Source organism: Hyla sarda, chromosome 3 (assembly GCF_029499605.1).
Source record: "Hyla sarda isolate aHylSar1 chromosome 3, aHylSar1.hap1, whole genome shotgun sequence".
Classification (NCBI taxonomy): domain Eukaryota; kingdom Metazoa; phylum Chordata; class Amphibia; order Anura; family Hylidae; genus Hyla; species Hyla sarda.
In genome coordinates, this window is record NC_079191.1 from 17,036,977 (window position 1) to 17,059,032 (window position 22,056).

At 42.7% G+C, this 22,056-nt stretch overlaps 1 protein-coding gene across 1 annotated transcript in view; it reads left to right on the forward strand.

The window, feature by feature from the left end:
- The window catches only part of EXTL3 (exostosin like glycosyltransferase 3), a 99,964-nt gene that overhangs the window by 29,796 nt on the left and 48,112 nt on the right, over positions 1-22,056 (forward strand). Inside the window, exon 2 of the mRNA XM_056563819.1 lies at positions 1-1,642. This exon is cut by the window's left edge and continues 915 nt beyond it. Coding sequence (XP_056419794.1) covers positions 1-1,642 — 1,642 coding nt within the window. The remainder of the gene's footprint in view (positions 1,643-22,056) is intronic.

The window sequence follows — 22,056 nt, forward strand, 5'->3', positions numbered from 1 at the left end:
ATTGCCAAAGTCTAAAAGGAACTGCCGGCTACATAATTGTTTTGACTACTCAAGGTGTCCCTTGACTTCTGGGTTTCCCGTCTTTGTGTATAACAGTGATCAGTACCCGTTTGGCAATTTGATAGACCCTTTAATCAAACAGGCCTTGGAGGCAAGTGTCAGAACTAACGTGTATGTGACTGAAAATGCAAATATTGCTTGTATATATGTAGTTTTATTGGGGGAAATGCAGGAACCATTGATGCCAAAACCTACTGAACTGGAGCAGCAGTTGCACTCTTTGCCATATTGGAGGACTGATGGGCACAACCATCTAATAATCAATTTGTCCCGAAAATCGGAGACTCAGAATTATCTATATAACGTGAGCACTGGCCGTTCCATGATTGCTCAGTCCACGTTTTACGATTACCAGTATCGACCCGGCTTTGACATAGTGGTATCGCCATTGGTCCATGCAATGTCGGAACCAAACTTCCTAGAAATCCCAGCACAGGTGCCCGTCAAAAGGAAGTACCTGTTCAGTTTCCAAGGAGAAAAAATCGAGTCCTTGCGTTCAAGTTTGCAGGAAGCTCGGTCGTTCGAAGAAGAAATTGAAGGCAACGCCCCAGCGGACTATGACGACCGTATAATCACCACTCTTAAAGCTGTCCAGGACAGTAAGTTGGATTTTGTTATGGTTGAGTTTACCTGTAAAAACCAGCCTAAGGCAAGTCTGCCCACTGAGTGGGCTCTATGTGGGGGAAGGGAAGACAGGATAGAGCTACTTAAGCAATCCACCTTTGCACTGATTATAACTCCTGGAGATTCCCAGCTGATCATATCTGCTGGCAGTGCCATGCGGCTTTTTGAGGCTCTGGAGGCAGGAGCCATCCCTGTCATTCTTGGAGAGCAAATCCAGCTACCCTACCATGACATGATCCGATGGAACGAGGCAGTGTTGATCATACCGAAACCCCGCATTACGGAAGTGCATTTCCTTTTAAGGAGCATCTCTGACAATGACCTCCTTGCCATGAGGAGACAAGGGCGTTTCTTATGGGAAACCTACTTTTCCACATCGGATACAGTTTTTAATACCATCTTGGCAACCATAAGAACTCGTATCCAAATTCCAGCTGCTCCAATTCGAGAGGAACCGGCTGTGGAGATCCCTCATCGTTCTGGTAAAGCTGCAGGTACGGATCCCAACATGGCCGATAACGGAGACTTGGATCTAGGTCCAGTAGAGACAGAACCACCTTATGCATCCCCTAAATACCTGCGGAACTTCACCCTGACTGCAACAGACATTTACCGGAACTGGAACTCCGCACCGGGTCCTTTTCACCTATTTCCCCATACACCTTTTGATCCTGTGTTGCCATCTGAAGCAAAGTTCTTGGGATCTGGAACAGGGTTTCGACCAATTGGGGGTGGGGCTGGTGGCTCGGGGAAAGAGTTTCAGGCTGCCCTTGGCGGGAACGTGCCCAGGGAGCAGTTCACTGTGGTTATGTTGACCTATGAACGTGAGGAAGTATTGATGAACTCTTTGGAGAGGTTAAACGGACTCCCATACTTAAACAAAGTTGTGGTAGTGTGGAACTCGCCCAAGTTGCCATCCGAAGACCTTTTGTGGCCGGACATCGGAGTGCCCATAGTGGTAAGTGGTATCTGGCTTATCGTTTGAATGTTAGCTAAAACACATGCTTTTTGGCCCTGGTCTCCAAACTGTGGCCCTTCAGATGTTGCAAAACTACAACTCCCAGCAAGCCCACGGCTGCAACATGTGGAGGGCCACAGTTTGGAAACCACTTCTTTATGGCATGAATATGATACCCTTAAAGTATTGTGTGATTGCAAGAGCTTAACAGGCCCCGGAACGGTCATACGGGGCGGCATCTGGTTCTGTGGACTCGCATGACTTATCCAGTCAGCATCACTGAAAATGATCATGTGACCCTCATTTACTGTTCAGAAACATTTCTTTTTGCAGACGGAAGTTATGTAACTAAACAGAGCACTGAAGTTTTTTTTTTTTTTTTGCTCCATAGGGGTGGGGCTGTTTAGTGGGTGTGACTGTAACCCATAATATAGCTCTATTAGGGTATAATATTGACGGCCTTCCTTTTTATAGGTCTGTCATACAAATAGTACCAATAGAATTAAAGGGGTACTCCGCTGCTCAGCGTTCGGAACAAAATGTTCCGGATGCTTGTACCAGCGCTGGGGACTCGGGATGTCATGGCCCTGCCCTTTGTGATGTCACGCCCCCTCCCAAAGACTTTGATTGAGGGGGTGGGGCGTGACGTCACAAGCGGCGGGCCGTGATGTCACAAGTCCCCGTGCGCTGGCTTTAAGCATTCAGAACCTTTAAGGCCATCAATATGATACCTTAGCTATATAAATTTTTCAGTCCTGCCCATTAAACAAGTTCTGCCTCTGAGGAGCCAAAACAAAGGGATGTAGGAAAGCTCTTAATGGCTCTGTTGAGTGGACAACCCCCATAAAGGGAGTGTATGATACTAGAAAATCATGCCTGCTTTCTTCCAGGAACAACACCTTGTGGCCATATCTGGAATTGCAGCTCAGCCCCAATAAATTGAATACCAAATACAACCCTAGACAAAAGGGTTGCAGATACTGAGCAGCCATCTTTATTTTTTTAGTCTCTTACAACCCCCTTTTTGCTGCCAAACATGCTCTTGTTGTTAGCTTATTCACCTTACGGCGCCACCTAGGTTACTTGTGTGAAAATAGATAAGATCCATGACTTTCCCCCGCTCAGTCAGAGATTTGACAGCATTTTTTGCAGCAGCTTATTCCCTAAAAGCCGTCGAGGTTGCTTAGTAACAAAAGTGGAAATGATTTGAGCTGAAACCCCAGTGCACGACTTCAGCGAGCGGAAGATCTTGCTTTGTCAGCCGAGGCGGTCTGCACACCCTGTGTTTTATCTCTCGTGTAGCTTATGCAATCCTGTGGCGCTCAGCACGTTGCTCTCTAGGCTGCAGTGGTTTTTTACTTTCTCTCCTCTGCCAAACAAACTGGCGCCTCTCCAATGTGGACACGTACATAAATGCCAGGATAAAGGGAGCCAAGCGGGTGCTGTACGGATGACAAAGCACATGCTTGCCGCTTATTCAGAGACAAAAGGTAAAGGGCACTTCTGGCTAAAATAAAATCAGCAATAAAAAGTCCTTAAAGTTCTGTCCTAATGGGTGACAAAAAGGGTTACCGCCATGACCGTCCTCCTTTCTCAGTTTTCTGCTAAAATATTTTTTTTCCCTGTATATAGCGTTAAAATATTCTGCAGTATTGTGCAGTGTTTGTCAACAGTCTGATGTCACACGCTCAACCTATTACTAGTAGAGATCTAGCGCCCGATACTTTCTCAGGGAATCCTTACTGCCCTTAAAGGACATCTGCAGTGTGATTAACACTTATCCCCTATCCACAGGATAGGGGATAAGTGTTTGATCGTGGGGGGTCCAACCGCTGGGACCCCCTGTGATCTCCTGTACGGGGCCGCAGCTGTCCCGTGCAGGGGGCGTGTCGGCCGCAGCATGATGTTGTAGCCGGCACGCCTCCTCCATACATCTCTATGGGAGAGGCGGGGAGGCAGCGTTCGTGCCTCCCCCATAGAACTGTATGGGGGACGGGGAGGAGACGGGGCATCACCCTCGGCCTCTAGGTTGACGCTAGGAGCCATAGCGCTCACCATGAGCGCTAATGGCGGCGCACCGTACAGGAGATCACTGGGGGTCCCAGCGGACGGACCCCCCACAATCAAACACTTATCCTCTATCCTGTGGATAGGGGATAAGTGTCAGACCGCTGCAGTTGTCCTTTAATATATAACATATATAATATGGAAAAATCCCTACCTGTATTTTACTACATAGTGGGAGGTCATCAGTAAACTTTCTTAATACTGTCCTGGAGAGACGATGCTAACCACCAGTATTCTAGCATTATTTGTTTTATTCTAGCTCAGTTGATTTCAGAACCTTTAGCTATGGCATGTGGTGCAGGGGTGCAGTGATATAGGGGGCTAGTCTATACAATGAATAGCTTCAGAGTTATAAACCTCCCCTGACTCTCACGGTCTTTTTCTAGCTGCTTTGTGCATAGTCTCTAGTGATTCCTATAAGATGCAGCTTCACACTACCATCAAATGTGTGCAGAGTCTTCTAGCAGTGTTCATTTCATTCCAGCTCAGTTGCATCTAGAACCTTTTAGCTATGAAATGTGGTTCCCTTTGTGGCAACCAGTAAATTACATGCTCTACTGGCGATACAGTCTACATTTCCCATGATGCCTTTGACTTTGCAGTGGCACTTGCTAAGTGTTTTAAAGGGTACCTCTCATCAATAAAACTTTTGATATATTATAGATTAATGTATGCAGAATAACTTTACAATTGCATGTTATTAAAAAAATATGCTTCTTTCTATTTAATTTTCCACTTTGAAGAAATGACCACTAGGGGTCTCCCTACCAGTCCTGGCAGCAAGCATTTCAGACTCATGCTGGAGTCCTAAACACTACGAGCTGCCAGTCTGCTTTGTTCACAAAGGAGAACACTCACAGCTGCCAGCCTGCTTTGTTCACAGCCTGTTTGGCTGTGAACAAAGCAGGCTGGCAGCTCTGAGTGTTTAGGACTCCAGCATGAGTCAGAAATGCTTGCTGACAGGACTGATAGGGAAAAATGCAATAGAAAGAAGCATATTTTTCATTAACATGCTATTGGAAAGTTATTCAACATTCATTAATCTAAAATATATCAAAAGTTTATTTGATGAGAGGTACCCTTTAAGTGCCGCAAGTGATAGATCAGTGGCAAATAACTTCTGTTCCGAGTACACTCTATAGAGTCTGTGTATGTTTATGAGATGCAACTTCACACTGTTGTCCCTTCTTCGTCTTGTAAGAACTAACAGGAAGAATCCTATATGGACAGGCTGAAGCTGCATCTCATAGGGACACTGAGACTCTATAGTGAGTAGGGATAGACATTCTATGCCTCTGATCTATCACTTGCTGCACTTAAAATACACAGCAAGTGTCTCTGCAAAGTCAAGGGCATTATGGGAAATGTAGACAATTTTATGCGTGGTCAGCTAGCTTTCCAACATGATGCAAGAGGACGACTTGTCCCTTTTAGTGCAGCATATTCTGTATTGGTCCATTGTACAGAAAACTCTTCAAAGGCTCTAAAGTGACTCATTAGGAATTGTTACGAGAAGTCCTAAAAAGAAGAAATCCCCGTCATGACCGAGCTTAAGTCTCAACCACATCCTCTGTGTGATTTGAATAAATAAGAAGCCTCCGTCCTGTGTGTATTGATAGACTGTACAGTTTGCTCTATGGGGAAGGATAACAAGTGGCACTACTCACATTATGGCACTAATTTCCCGGAGAGCCTGTGCTGCTGGGATCTGTGAACTATTCAGATTCTTTATGGGTGTTGCTTAACATAGCCACAAAAGAGAAGCAAAAATCAGGATTTTTAGTGGGGATGGACCGATTATCGGTATGGCCGATATTATCGATTTTGGGCATTATCGGTATCGGCAATTACCTTGCCGATAATGCACCGCCCACACCGCGACCGCCCACACCGACCCACCGCACCGCGTCGCACCCCCCACCGTAGTGCTGGGCGGTATACCGGTATGAATCGGATACCTGTTTTGTTTTTTTTTTCTCCCACGGTATGGATCTTTGCCCATACCGCTATACCGGTCGGGCCCCTCCCCCACCCGCCGAGTCAATAAAACAAAATTAAACTTACCCGTAATGGAGGTGGTCCGGGCCATCCATCCTTCCTGTAGTGTCCGGCGCTATTCCGGGTGGAGGGTGAACCGGTCCGGGCTGTCCTTCTTCTCCGGGGGTCATCTTCTCCACTCCAGGCAGGCTCCAGCCTAGTACGCTACATAGACGCCGTGACGTCAGGTGCGTCGCTGCGCACGGGCGTCAAGGATGGATGGCCCGGACCACCCTTCCCGGACGGTCCCTGCAGCAACTGGGAAGGTGAGTCAGGGTTCTGGGATGGACAGGGGTCTGTATAATATACTATACCTACAGTAGGCCCTCCAGCTGTTGAGGCCCTCCAGCTGTTGCAAAACTACAACTCCCAGCATGCCCGGACAGCCAACGGCTGTCCGGGCATGCTGGGAGTAGTATTGTAACAGCTGGAGGCACCCCTAGGCGCGGTGCTGGGGGAGCGGTGGCGGTGATAGGTCTCAGGACCCCCGGACAGGCAGGGGGAGAGAAGCGGTTGGCGGCGGCGGTGGCCTATGGCACCGCAAAAGCCACTGCAGTGCATTGATTTAAAGCGCCCGCTTTAAATCAATGATCTGCAGCGGTGTCGCGGGGGGATAAATAGCCGATAACTTATACCGGAATATCGGTATAAGTTATCGGCTATCGGCCCTAACCTCCACCGATTATCGGTATCTGCCCTAAAAAACAGATATCGGTCGATCCCTAATTTTTAGGGTATAAAGTAAGGAAACAGTTGTATATGGCTTTTGACCCTAAATCCATACATTCCTCTTATTAGTTAATTGACACCTCCAAGAGATGCAAATTAGATTTGCAGACCACTAGGGTTGTCATCCTCGGCCTCTAGAGCCCAGCACAGTTAGGTCACTTCACCTGTCGGTCATTCCCCTATCAATCGGGTGGGGGGTAGTGGAGATGACGTGAGGAGAGTGACTTACTGGTGATGAGGCAGAACAGTGCTGGGCTCTACTGGCCAAGGGGAACACCCACTGGGCTTGAAAGCCTGCTCTACGTATCTTTTTTAACTTTTTCCCTGGGCTGGAGTGACTGAGTGGTATCTATGGATTCATGGTCCAAAGCCCAATACAGCCGTGCCCTTACTTAAGACTAGGGATCGACCGATTATCGGTTTGGCTGATATTATCAGCCGATATTCACGATTTTGGACATTATCGGTATCGGCAATTACCATGCCGATAATGACCCGCCGGCCAGAGACTGCCGCCGCCCTATTGCCTCCCCCATCCCTGGTTTTAGAATTACCTGGGCCCGTGGTCCGCGCTACTTCTGGCTCCCGCGACGTCCTGTGCACTGCGCAGCGCAATGACAAGCGACGTCCTCAACGCACAGTGACGGCTCATGACGCCGCGGGAGCCAGAAGTAGCGCGGACCTCGGGAACAGGTAATTATAAAACCGGGGATGGGGGAGGCAATGGGGCAGCGGTGGTGGTTGTACTAGGGAGGACAGGCAGGGGGAGAGAAGCGGGCGGCGGCGGTCTCTGGCCCCGCAAAAGCAGCTGCAGTTCATTGATTTAAAGCGCCCGCTTTAAATCATTGATCTGCAGCGGCTTCTGTGGGGGGGGGGGGGGGGGGCGATAACTTATACCGGAATATCTGTATAAGTTATCGGCCTGAAAGGTCACAGATTGTCGTATCGGTATCTGCCCTAAAAAATCTCTGCTAAATATTTTTTTACCCAAATACGCTTGTTAAAATGAGGGTGCGTGTAAATGTGTGCTGTACCCCAATTAACTTTCTGGCCCCGCAGAAGCTGCCGCCGCCTGATTCCCATGTCCCTCCCCATCCCCGAATATCATATTTACCTGTCCTGGTGGAGCAGTCCTGCAGGCTCCGGCGGGGTCCCGCACTATCGCTGTGCACTGCGCACTGACAAGTGACGTCACGTTGAGGACGTCACTCAGCGCAGGACCCCGGCAGAGCCTAAATATGAAAGCCAGGAAAGGGGAGGGACATGGGAATTGACCTGAGGCGGGACTCTGACCCCGCAGAAGCCGCGGCAGATACATGATTTAAAGTGCCCGCTTTAAATCATTAAACCACAGCGGCTTCTGTGGGGGCCAGAAAGAGTAAATAAACTGGTTACAGAAAGTTAAAGTTTTGTACTGCTATTTAAAATCTTAATCCTTCCAGTACTTATCAGCTGCTGTATACTACAGAGGAAGTTCTTTTCGTTTTAAATTTCCTTTCTGTCTGACCACAGTGCTCTCTGCTGACACCTCTGTCCTTGTCAGGAACTGTCCAGAGTAGGAGAAAATCCCCATAGCAATCCTATCCTATTCTCGACAGTTCCTGACCTGAACAGAGGTGTCAGCAGAGAGCACTATGGTCAGACAGAAAAGAAAGTTTAAAAGAAAAGAACTTCCTGTGTAGCATAGAGCAGCTAAGTACTGGAAGGATTTAGATTTTTAAATGGAAGTAATTTACAAATCTGTTTTTAACTCTCTGGAGCCAGTTGATTTAAAACAAAAATAAAATAAATGTTTTCCAGCTGAGTACCCCTTTAAACTTAAAATTTTATTTAAAAAAAATGTATGTTATACGCTGATAAATACGGTACCCTGTAACACCTACAAAAGGAGCAAACTTTAACGTAACTGGTCCCAGAGGCACAACTCACAACTGTCGGACACTTACGGTACATCCTCTGGCTATCTATTACGGCACTGCAAACTCCGTACTAAAACATAACGTTAGAGACATCTAAAATTAGATAAGACCTAAAAAGTCCTCAAATTGGCTAAATTATGGCAAAAAAGCATAGATTAGACTCACTAATTGTACAAAAAAATTGGTGTTCATCAGGGCACATAAAACGGTTTAAACAGTTTCATATACCACAAATAAAGCAAGGAGGCTAAAATGGAAAAAGATAACACGGCATAATATCACAGCACGTTTCTTTACCAATCGTTAGTGGAGTTCATCAGGGCACGTAAAACAGTTTCACATAACCCACATATAGCAAGGCAGCTATCATGGTATAAGAGCCCGACATGTTTCCTCCTGATCGATCTTGGTGTTCATCAGGGGACATTCAACAGGGACATAAACCACACACAAAGGAAAGAAGATAACATGGCATAATATCACAACGCATTTCCCCCCCGAATCCATGGTGGTATTCATCAGGGAACATAAAACAAGCTCATATACTCTGATATGGTTTGGTTGTAGGAACTAGAGATGAGCGAACTTACAGTATATTCAATTCGTCACGAACTTCTCGGCTCGGCAGTTGATGACTTATCCCGCATAAATTGGTTCAGCTTTCCGGTGCTCCGGTGGGCTGGAAAAAGTGGATACAGTCCTAGGAAAGAGTCTCCTAGGACTGTATCCACCTTTTCCAGCCCACCGGAGCACCGGAAAGCTGAACTAATTTATGCAGGAAAAGCCATCAACTGCCGAGCCGAGAAGTTCGTGACGAATCGAATTTACTGTAAGTTCGCTCATCTCTAGTAGGAACCTCTGGATGTGCCATAAATATTTGAGATGGCGACACCCAATAAGACCATGTTTCTGCAGTAGAATATCCGCAAAATTCTGTTGCACCAAAGGTTGCTAAACAGAATTTCGGAATTTCAGCGGAATTTGTGTTCTCTAAACACAGAATTCTGCCAAAATTCACACCCATTGAGTTCAGTGGGAATCTGGCTGCAATTCTGCAAAATTAAAATAATTTTTTTTTTATTTTGAGGAACTTCTTTGGTGGAAATTCCGCTGTGTGACCAGGACAGCGGAATCCCATTAAGCGTCATAGACTTTCAATATCGGCAGAATTTCCGGCATAATTCTAACGCAGAATTCCGCATGGAAATATCGCTGTCTGAACTTGGCCTAAGTGTCCAATTAAAGTTTGCGTTATATTTTGTTCCTATTCTTTATATTCTGTTCATGAACCAGGGAGCTCAGGATGGGCATGACCTAAATCGCGCAGTAAAGGGAACGGATCAATCTTAGTCAGCAGGGCCGGCGCGGCGGTTCCTGTAATTAAAGGGGTTATCCAGGGAAAAACTTTTTTTTTAATATATATATATATATATATATATATATATATATATATATAAAATATCTCTCAACTGGCTCCAGAAAGTTAAACAGATTTGTAAATTACTTCTATTAAAAAAATCTTAATCCTTTCAGTACTTATGAGCTTCTGAAGTTAGGGTTGTTCTTTTCTGTCTAAGTGCTCTCTGATGACACGTGTCTCGGGAACCGCCCAGTTTAGAAGAGGTTTGCTAGAGATGAGCGAACTTACAGTAAATTCGATTCGTCACGAACTTCTCGGCTCGGCAGTTGATGACTTTTTCTGCGTAAATTAGTTCAGCTTTCCGGTGCTCCTGTGGGCTGGAAAAGGTGGATACAGTCCTAGGAGACTCTTTCCTAGGACTGTATCCACCTTTTCCAGCCCACCAGAGCACCTGAAGGCTGAACTAATTTATGCAGGAAAAGTCATCAACTGCCGAGCCGAGAAGTTCGTGACGAATCGAATTTACTGTAAGTTCGCTCATCTCTAAGGTTTGCTATGGGGATTTGCTTCTAAACTGGGCGGTTCCCGAGACACGTGTCATCAGAGAGCACTTAGACAGAAAAGAACAACCTTAACTTCAGAAGCTCATAAGTACTGAAAGAATTAAGATTTTTTAATAGAAGTAATTTACAAATCTGTTTTAACTTTCTGGAGCCAGTTGATATATATAAAAAAAAAAGTTTTTTCCTGGAATACCCCTTTAATATTCTGAGTCATTTTTCCCCGTATTGAGCCTACACAAAGAGCCGGGAGAACACCTGGTGCCATTCACGTCGCCGGAACAAAGGATCTTACTGACGGAGCGGAGTACAAGGGCCAGGGGAAATCTTTCAAGGAATGTGGACCTGCTGTGCATTTTTTGTAGACTGACCCCCCTCACCCCCCTCCTCCTCCCTATTCAGATGTCTCCATTGGTTTCCAGAGGAGAGCTAGTAGTATCCCAATCAGGGTGCCTCCAGCTGTTGCAAAACTACAACTCCCAGCATGCCCGGACAGCCTACGGCTGTCCGGGCATGCTGGGAGTTTAGTTTTGCAACAGCTGGAGGCACCCTGGTTGGGAAAAAAAACTACCATAACTAGCATGGCATATGCCAATGGTCAATGGGGCTGCATATACATAGTACATATAGCCTTATATGTAGGGATAGGTCTTTTATATTGTCACAGTGGACACTGTTTGGTAAAGCTGGTTGCGTAATTCATTTTGTTGGAAGGGCTGATTTCTGTATTAACCCCTTAAGGACTCAGCCCATTTTGGCCTTAAGGACTCAGACAATTAAATTTTTACGTTTTCGTTTTTTCCTCCTCGTCTTCTAAAAATCATAACTCTTTTATATTTTCATCCACAGACTAGTATGAGGGCTTGTTTTTTGCGCGACCAGTTGTCCTTTGTAATGACATCACTCATTATATCATAAAACGTATGGCGCAACCAAAAAACACTATTTTTGTGGGGAAATTAAAAAGAAAAACGCAATTTTGCAAATTTTGGAAGGTTTTGTTTTCACGCCGTACAATTTACGGTAAAAATTACGCGTGTTCTTTATTCTGAGGGTCAATACGATTAAAATGATACCCATTATTATATACTTTTCTATTATTATTGTGCTTAAAAAAAAAAATCACAAACTTTTTAACCAAATTAGTACGTTTATAATCCCTTTATTTTGATGACCTATAACTTTTTCATTTTTCCGTATAAGCGGCGGTATGAGGGCTCATTTTTTTGCGTCATGATCTGTACTTTTTTTTGAAACCACATTTGCATATAAAAAACTTTTAATAAATTTTTTGATTTTTTTTTTTATAAAATGTATAAAAAAAGTAGCAATTTTGGACTTTTTTTTTTTATTTTACGTTCACGCCGTTCACCGTACGGGATCATTAACGTTTTATTTTAATAGTTCGGACATTTACGCATGCGGCGATACCAAATATGTCTATTAAATTTATTTTTTACGCTTTTTGGGGGTAAAATAGGAAAAAAACGGACGTTTTACTTTTTTATTGGGGGGGGAGGGGATTTTTTTTATATATTTTTTTTTTTTACTTTTAATTTTACATTTAAAAAAAAAAAAAATTTCTACACTTGAATAGTCCCCATAGGGGACTATTCATAGCAATACCATGATTGCTAATACTGATCTGTTCTATGTATAGGACATAGAACAGATCAGTATTATCGGTCATCTTCTGCTCTGGTCTTTTCGATCTCAGACCAGAGCAGGAGACGCCGGGAGCCGGAAGGAGGAAGGTGAGGGGACCTCCGTGCGGCGATCTGAATGATCGGATCCCCGCAGCAGCGCTCAGATCATTCATTGAAATCGCGCACTGCTGCAGATGCCGGGATCTGTATTGATCCCGGCATCTGAGTGGTTAATGGCGGACGCCCGCGAGATCGCGGGCGTCGGCCATTTCCGGCGGGGTCCCTGGGTGCGATCAGCAGCCGGGATCAGCCGCGCATGACCCGGGCATCGCTCCGATGCCCGCGGTTATGTACAGGACATAAATGTACGTCCTGGTGCGTTAAGTACCACTGCACCAGGACGTACATTTACGTCCTGCGTCCTTAAAGGGTTAAAGGGGTACTCTGTGATCCTATTTTGTTAAAACGGGCCTTTGGCGATAACAGGCTGTCCCCCCTAGAGATCAATTACCCCACAGTGCCTCTGCAGGAAATATTAAAGGAGTACTTTTATTTTTGCTTATTTTGTATAGCATAGCCTATTGGAGAATAATGTAGAGGTTCTTGTGTATACCTTGTGCATACCTGTTTTAACTGATGTGGCAGGCATGGAGATTGCAGCAATAAGAATTGCACCGCCATCACTGAAATGATTTCCCAATGCTGTCTTCATTTCCCATTAATCCTCTGCCTTTGCAGTGAGAGTGTGTGGAGTCAGATCACTGCACCTGGTTTTACAATTAGGCTGCTGGGGGCTGGAGATCGCCCATTTAAACCGATTAGACTCATAAGTGGATTTTAACCATCCTAAAAAGCTATTTCGGAGAGCATAAATGGGTTTTCTCAAGCTGTGTATGTTTCCTATAAATACCCTGGCTTTTATAGAGGGTGTGGAGTCTCATCACTGCACCTGGTCATTTCATTTCCTGGCCTAGACTGCAGCAGCTTAGACTCATGAGTGGGTGTGGGGTCAGTTAAAATTTTTGGATGCATTTTCTTATTTAGGCCATGTTTGCATGGCAAAATATCCACAATTCCCCGTAAATTACGTTCAGCAAAGGTTGCGGAATTCTGTGTTCTCAAAATACAGAATTCCGCTGATGTTCAAAGCCTCACGGACTTCAAGGGGATTCCGCTGCGTAATTTCGCAAGATTCAAGACAGTTTTTTTTTTTTAATTTTGCGAAATGCGGAATTCAGCAAGAAAATTCCACAATGTTAATATGACCTTTAAAGGGGTACTCCCGCTGCTCCACATTTGGAACAAAATGTTCCGAATGCTTATTGCTGGCACTGGGAGCTCGTGACATCATAGCCCCACCCCCCATGTCATTAGGGGGCGGGGCTATGACATCACGAGCTGTCGGCTCTAAGCATTCGGAACATTTTGTTCCAAACGCTGAGCAGCGGAGTACCCCCTTTTTTTTTTTTTACAGAAATGTGCCGTGTTCACATGTTCCATTTTTATCAATTTTTTTTTATTTTTTTTGGCAGCCTTTTTTACAGCTTTTTTTATAATGTTTAGATTTTTAAAAATTTTTGTTAAAATTATGCATTTTTATTTCAATTTGTACAATCACAGTAATATCTAGTACCGTTTTACTGCAATTTCGGGATTTTATTTTTTTTTTAAATAAAAGACGCACCTCTGACGGTGACTTATCCTCCTCCTCCAGAACAAAGAGACTAGAATGGCCGATCCTTATTCCCACTGATGTTTGTCGTTGTGACCCCCCCATACACATTAGATGGGTCCCTGATCCTGACAAAATTGGCGTCTAAAACCAACATCCCCAAGTGATCTTTACTTTTCAGTAAATCATCTGAAACAAAGAAAAAGACTCAAATTATCAGATGTGGTCCCTATCAGATGGACAGTGCTGACCGGTAACCCAGAGCTGCGCTATGACAGGGAGTGGTTCGCTCTGCCGCCCCTCGTGTTTGACAAAAAATTTTCACCAGTTTTTTAGTTTCATTTTTTCACCATTTTGCCAGAACTGTTCTCGGCCGAGGATTCCTCTGTGTTCAGTTTTCATAGTGCTGGAAAAGCAATGATTAAGGTAATAAGGGGGGGGGGGGGGCACAGAGCAGCTGCTGCGATTGTCCATTTACAGCCCTTATTTTCTGTCACCGACGTGAACCGGAATATGTCTCACAAATGTAGTTCAACTTCCTAAAGCAACTTATTCATTGTCTGAGTGAAATGTCTTTATAACACCTGGACAGGCACTGGCTCCAAAACGTCATTATCGCCTCATCCATGGACTGTGAACGTTATACTGCATGCAACTTCCTATGTGCAAGTATATTACTGCTATAATTCTGCCCCCTATGTACAAGTATATATCAACTATAATAATACTGCCCCCTATATACAAGAATATAACTGCTATAATACTGCCCCCTATGTACAAGAATATAATTACTATAATACTGTTCCTATATACAAGAATATAACTACTATAATACTGCCCCCTATGTACAAGAATATAACTACTATAATACTGCTCCTATATACAGAATATAACTACTATAATACTGCTCCTATATACAAGAATATAACTGCTATAATACTGCCTCTATGTAAAAGAATATAACTGCTATAATACTGCCTCCTATATACAAGAATATAACTACTATAATACTGCTCCTATATACAAGAATATAACTACTATAATACTGCTCCTATATACAAGAATATAACTACTATAATACTGCTCCTATATACAAGAATATATCTGCTATAATACTGTCTCCTATATACAAGAATATAACTACTATAATACTGCATCCTATATACAAGAATATAATTACTATAATACTGCTCCTATATACAAGAATATAACTACTATAATACTGCTCCTATATACAAGAATATATCTACTATAATACTGTCTCCTATATACAAGAATATAACTACTATAATACTGCTCCTATATACAAGAATATAACTACTATAATACTGCTCCTATATACAAGACTATAACTACTATAATACTGCTCCTATATACAAGAATATAACTACTATAATACTGCTCCTATATACAAGAATATAACTACTATAATACTGCTCCTATATACAAGAATATAACTACTATAAAACTGCTCCTATATACAAGAATCTAACTCCTATAATACTGCTCCTATATACAAGAATATAACTACTATAATACTGCATCCTATATACAAGAATATAACTACTATAATACTGCTCCTATACACAAGAATCTAACTCCTATAATACTGCTCCTATATACAAGAATATAACTACTATAATACTGCTCCTATATACAAGAATATAACTACTATAATACTGCTCCTATATACAAGAATATATCTACTATAATACTGTCTCCTATATACAAGAATATAACTACTATAATACTGCATCCTATATACAACAATATAACTACTATTATACTGCTCCTATATACAAGAATAGAACTACTATAATACTGCTCCTATATACAAGAATAGAACTACTATAATACTGCTCCTATATACAAGAATAGAACTACTATAATACTGCTCCTATATACAACAATAGAACTAATATAATACTGCTCCTATATACAAGAATATAACTACTATAATACTGCTCCTATATACAAGAATAGAACTACTATAATACTGCTTCTATATACAAGAATATAAGTACTATAATACTGCTCCTATATACAAGAATATATCTACTATAATACTGCCTCCTATATACAAGAATATAACTACTATAAAACTGCCTCCTATATACAAGAATATAACTACTATAATACTGCTCCTATATACAAGAATATAACTACTATAATACTGCACCTATAAACAAGAATATAATTACTATAATACTGCTCCTATATACAAGAATATAACTACTATAATACTGCTCCTATATACAAGAATATAACTACTATAATACTGCCTCCTATATACAAGGATATAACTACTATAATACTGCTCCTATATACAAGAATATAACTACTATAATACTGCTCCTATATATAAGAATATAACTACTATAATACTTCTCCTATATACAAGAATATAACTACTATAATACTGCTCCTATATACAAGAATATAACTACTATAATACTGCTCCTATATACAAGAATATAAGTACTATAATACTGCTCCTATATACAAGAATATAAGTACTATAATACTGCTCCTATATACAAGAATATAACTACTATAATACTGCTCCTATATACAAGAATATAACTACTATAATACTGCCTCCTATGTACAAGAATATAACTACTATAATACTGCCTCCTATGTACAAGAATATAACTACTATAATACTGCTCCTATGTACAAGAATATAACTACTATAATACTGCTCCTATATACAAGAATATAACTCCTATAATACTGCTCCTATATACAAGAATATAACTACTATAATACTGCTCCTATATACAAGAATATAACTACTATAATACTGCTCCTATATACAAGAATATAACTACTATAATACTGCCTCCTATATACAAGAATATAACTACTATAATACTGCCTCCTATATACAAGAATATAACTACTATAATACTGCTCCTATATACAAGAATATAACTACTATAATACTGCCCCTATATACAAGAATATAACTCCTATAATACTGCTCCTATATACAAGAATATAACTACTATAATACTGCCCCTATATACAAGAATATAACTACTATAATACTGCTCCTATGTACAAGAATATAACTACTATAATACTGCTCCTATATACAAGAATATAACTACTATAATACTGCCTCCTATATACAAGAATAGAACTACTATAATACTGCTCCTATATACAAGAATATAACTACTATAATACTGCCTCCTATATACAAGAATAGAACTACTATAATACTGCCTCCTATATACAAGAATAGAACTACTATAATACTGCTCCTATATACAAGAATATAACTACTATAATACTGCCCCCTATATACAAGAATATAACTACTATAATACTGCTCCTATATACAAGAATATAACTACTATAATACTGGTCCTATATACAAGAATATAACTACTATAATACTGCTCCTATATACAAGAATATATCTACTATAATACTGCTCCTATATACAAGAATATAACTACTATAATACTGCTCCTATATACAAGAATATATCTACTATAATACTGCTCCTATATACAAGAATATAACTACTATAATACTGCTTCCTATATACAAGAATATAACTACTATAATACTGCTCCTATATACAAGAATATAACTACTATAATACTGCTACTATATACAAGAATATAACTACTATAATACTGCTCCTATATACAAGAATATAACTACTATAATACTGCCTCCTTTGTATGAAGATTGAAGTACTATTATATTGTTCTGTATGGCCATATCCACTATATAACCCTGATGAGTATATTGCTTTATATATAACACATGGCGGCTGCAGGCTTGTTCGTGGCCCTGGCGGACTCTCTCTAGTATCGGTTCATGTTTCTTGTCTTTAGTTACTCGGCCCAGAAGGTGCAGACCTGACCTGTCTCGGGCCTCTCTCTAATTATAATCTGTACTCTGATATTTTTGTCTCTACAGTCTAAATATAAGGGTGCGCTCTCGCTTTCTCAGTGTATTTATAGTATTGGCGGCTGTGAGAGCCAGGACATGTATGTTTGTGCACTATTTTAGAGCACGTGTTAATGGGGCTGTATCGGTCTCCTGCATCCCAAATGTGTGGTGCGCGCCTTACATCATCATCCCGGGGGTCTTAAAGGAACACTACAGGCACAACTGATCCACTGTGTTACTGAAAACGCAGGACAGGGACTCTCTTCAGTGACTTAGGGTGCCCCCCTGACACCCTGCACTAGACATAACAAAAGTCCTTCTTGGAGATTAAAGGGGTACTCTCCCCTAGACATCCTATCCCCTATCCAAAGGATCTCTCTACTGCACTCTGCGTTCGTTTAGAGCGTTGGGTACAGCACCAGAGGCTCGGGACGTCATGGCCACGCCCCCTCAATGCAAGTCTATGGGAGGGGGCGTGACGGACATCACGCCCCCTCCTATAGACTTGCATTGAGGGGGTGTGGCAGTGATGTCACGAGCCTCCGCCTTGCTTCGCCAGTCATCCGGTACGGGGCGAAGTTCGCTTCGTGCATCAGATGTCTGGGGTGCCGCAGCCGAGATCACAGGGGTCCCCAGCAGCGGGACCCCCCACGATCAGACATCTTATCCCCTATCCTTTGGATAGGGGATAAGATGTCTAGGGGCGGAGTACCCCTTTATGGTTGTAGGTTTCTTGTACTTGACATTGTGCCCAGTAGCCGTAGTCAGAGGGAGGTAAAGTTGTAGTGTATATGTGTGTGTGTGTATATATATATATATATATATATATATATATATATCAGCCCGTATTATCTACACAGCGGTGTGAATCAGGAGTAGGTATGTGGTGCAACCTGCTGCGGTGGAATTTTGTAGGGTGTGTGTATATTCTGTACTTAAGTGTCCTCTGGCAAGTCTGAGAATGAAGTGGTCTACCTCCGGCTATGGAAGTAATGTGATACCGAGCCACTGCCGTATAGTGCCGCACGTGAGATCCTCCTCCATTCAGCTGTACGGTGCGGACTCACTGTGCAGAACTCTGTCCATGCTGTGATGTAAATCCACTCTCTGCACCTTGATTTCTGACTGGGATCGTTCTAATAGACAGTAGCCAATCAGAACAAGCCAAGCTGCAGTGTAAAACAACGATAAGGGAAGAAGAATGGCCGTAGAAGTGACCTTGGATGCCTGCCATATATCTATAGGACCAGTAGTAGTGACCTTGGATGCCTGCCATATATCTATAGGACCAGTAGTAGTGACCTAGGATACCTGCCATATATCTATAGGACCAGTAGAAGTCACCTAGGATGCCTGCCATATATCTATAGGACCAGTAGAAGTGACCTAGGATGCCTGCCATATATCTATAGTACCAGTAGTAGTGACCTAGGATGCCTGCCATATATCTATAGGACCAGTAGTAGTGACCTAGGATGTCTGCCATATATCTATAGGACCAGTAGTAGTGACCTAGGATACCTGCCATATATCTATAGGACCAGTAGAAGTCACCTAGGATGCCTGCCATACATCTATAGGACCAGTAGTAGTGACCTAGGATGCCTGCCATATATCTATAGTACCAGTAGTAGTGACCTAGGATGCCTGCCATATATCTATAGGACCAGTAGTAGTGACCTAGGATACCTGCCATATATCTATAGGACCAGTAGAAGTGACCTAGGATGTCTGCCATATATCTATAGGTCCAGTAGAAGTGACCTAGGATGCCTGCCATATATCTATAGGACCAGTAGACGTGATCTAGGATGCCTGCCATATATCTATAGGACCAGTAGAAGTGACCTAGGATGCCTGCCATATATCTATAGGACCAGTAGAAGTGACCTAGGATACCTGCCATATATCTATAGGACCAGTAGTAGTGGTCTAGGATGCCTGCCATATATCTATAGGTCCAGTAGTAGTGATCTAGGATGCCTGCCATATATCTATAGGACCAGTAGAAGTGATCTAGGATGTCCGCCATATATCTATAGGACCAGTAGTAGTGACCTAGGATGCCTGCCATATATCTATAGGACCAGTAGAAGTGACCTAGGATGCCTGCCATATATCTATAGGACCAGTAGTAGTGACCTAGGATGCCTGCCATATATCTATAGGACCAGTAGTAGTGACCTAGGATGCCTGCCATATATCTATAGGACCAGTAGAAGTGACCTAGGATGCCTGCCATATATCTATAGGACCAGTAGAAGTGACCTAGGATGCCTGCCATATATCTATAGGACCAGTAGAAGTGACCTAGGATGCCTGCCATATATCTATAGGACCAGTAGACGTGATCTAGGATGCCTGCCATATATCTATAGGACCAGTAGACGTGATCTAGGATGCCTGCCATATATCTATAGGACCAGTAGAAGTGACCTAGGATGCCTGCCATATATCTATAGGACCAGTAGACGTGATCTAGGATGCCTGCCATATATCTATAGGACCAGTAGTAGTGACCTAGGATGCCTGCCATATATCTATAGGACCAGTAGTAGTGACCTAGGATGCCTACCATATATCTATAGGACCAGTAGTAGTGACCTAGGATGCCTGCCATATATCTATAGGACCAGTAGAAGTGACCTAGGATGCCTGCCATATATCTATAGGACCAGTAGACGTGATCTAGGATGCCTGCCATATATCTATAGGTCCAGTAGTAGTGACCTAGGATGCCTGCCATATATCTATAGGACCAGTAGTAGTGACCTAGGATGCCTGCCATATATCTATAGGACCAGTAGAAGTGACCTAGGATGTCTGCCATATATCTATAGGACCAGTAGAAGTGACCTAGGATGTCTGCCATATATCTATAGGACCAGTAGAAGTGACCTAGGATACCTGCCATATATATGTAGGACCAGTAGTAGTGACCTAGGATGCCTGCCATATATCTATAGGACCAGTAGTAGTGACCTAGGATGACTGCCATATATCTATAGGACCAGTAGTAGTGACCTAGGATGCCTGCCATATATCTATAGGACCAGTAGTAGTGACCTAGGATACCTGCCATATATCTATAGGTCCAGTAGTAGTGACCTAGGATGCCTGCCATATATCTATAGGTCCAGTAGTAGTGACCTAGGATGCCTGCCATATATCTATAGGACCAGTAGTAGTGACCTAGGATGTCTGCCATATATCTATAGGACCAGTAGAAGTTACTTAGGATGCCTGCCATATATCTATAGGACCAGTAGTAGTGACCTAGGATGCCTGCCATATATCTATAGGACCAGTAGAAGTGACCTAGGATACCTGCCATATATATGTAGGACCAGTAGTAGTGACCTAGGATGCCTGCCATATATCTATAGGACCAGTAGTAGTGACCTAGGATGCCTGCCATATATCTATAGGACCAGTAGTAGTGACCTAGGATACCTGCCATATATCTATAGGTCCAGTAGTAGTGACCTAGGATGCCTGCCATATATCTATAGGACCAGTAGATGTGACCTAGGATGCCTGCCATATATCTATAGGACCAGTAGATGTGACCTAGGATACCTGCCATATATCTATAGGACCAGTAGAAGTTACTTAGGATGTCTGCCATATATCTATAGGACCAGTAGTAGTGATCTAGGGTGCCTGCCATATATCTATAGGACCAGTAGTAGTGACCTAGGGTGCCTGCCATATATCTATAGGACCAGTAGAAGTTACTTAGGATGTCTGCCATATATCTATAGGACCAGTAGTAGTGATCTAGGGTGCCTGCCGTATATCTATAGGACCAGTAGAAGTGACCTAGGATGCCTGCCATACATCTATAGGACCAGTAGTAGTGACCTAGGATGCCTGCCATATATCTATAGGACCAGTAGATGTGACCTAGGATGCCTGCCATATATCTATAGGACCAGTAGTAGTGACCTAGGATGCCTGCCATACATCTATAGGACCAGTAGTAGTGACCTAGGATGCCTGCCATATATCTATAGGACCAGTAGTAGTGACCTTGGATGCCTGCCATATATCTATAGGACCAGTAGTAGTGACCTAGGATGCCTGCCATACATCTATAGGACCAGTAGTAGTGACCTAGGATGCCTGCCATATATCTATAGGACCAGTAGACGTGATCTAGGATGCCTGCCATATATCTATAGGACCAGTAGTAGTGACCTAGGATGCCTGCCATATATCTATAGGACCAGTAGTAGTGACCTAGGATGCCTGCCATATATCTATAGGACCAGTAGAAGTGATCTAGGATGCCTGCCATATATCTATAGGACCAGTAGTAGTGACCTAGGATGCCTGCCATATATCTATAGGACCAGTAGACGTGACCTAGGATGCCTGCCATATATCTATAGGACCAGTAGAAGTGATCTAGGATGCCTGCCATATAGCTATAGGACCAGTAGAAGTGACCTAGGATACCTGCCATATATCTATAGGACCAGTAGTAGTGACCTAGGATGCCTGCCA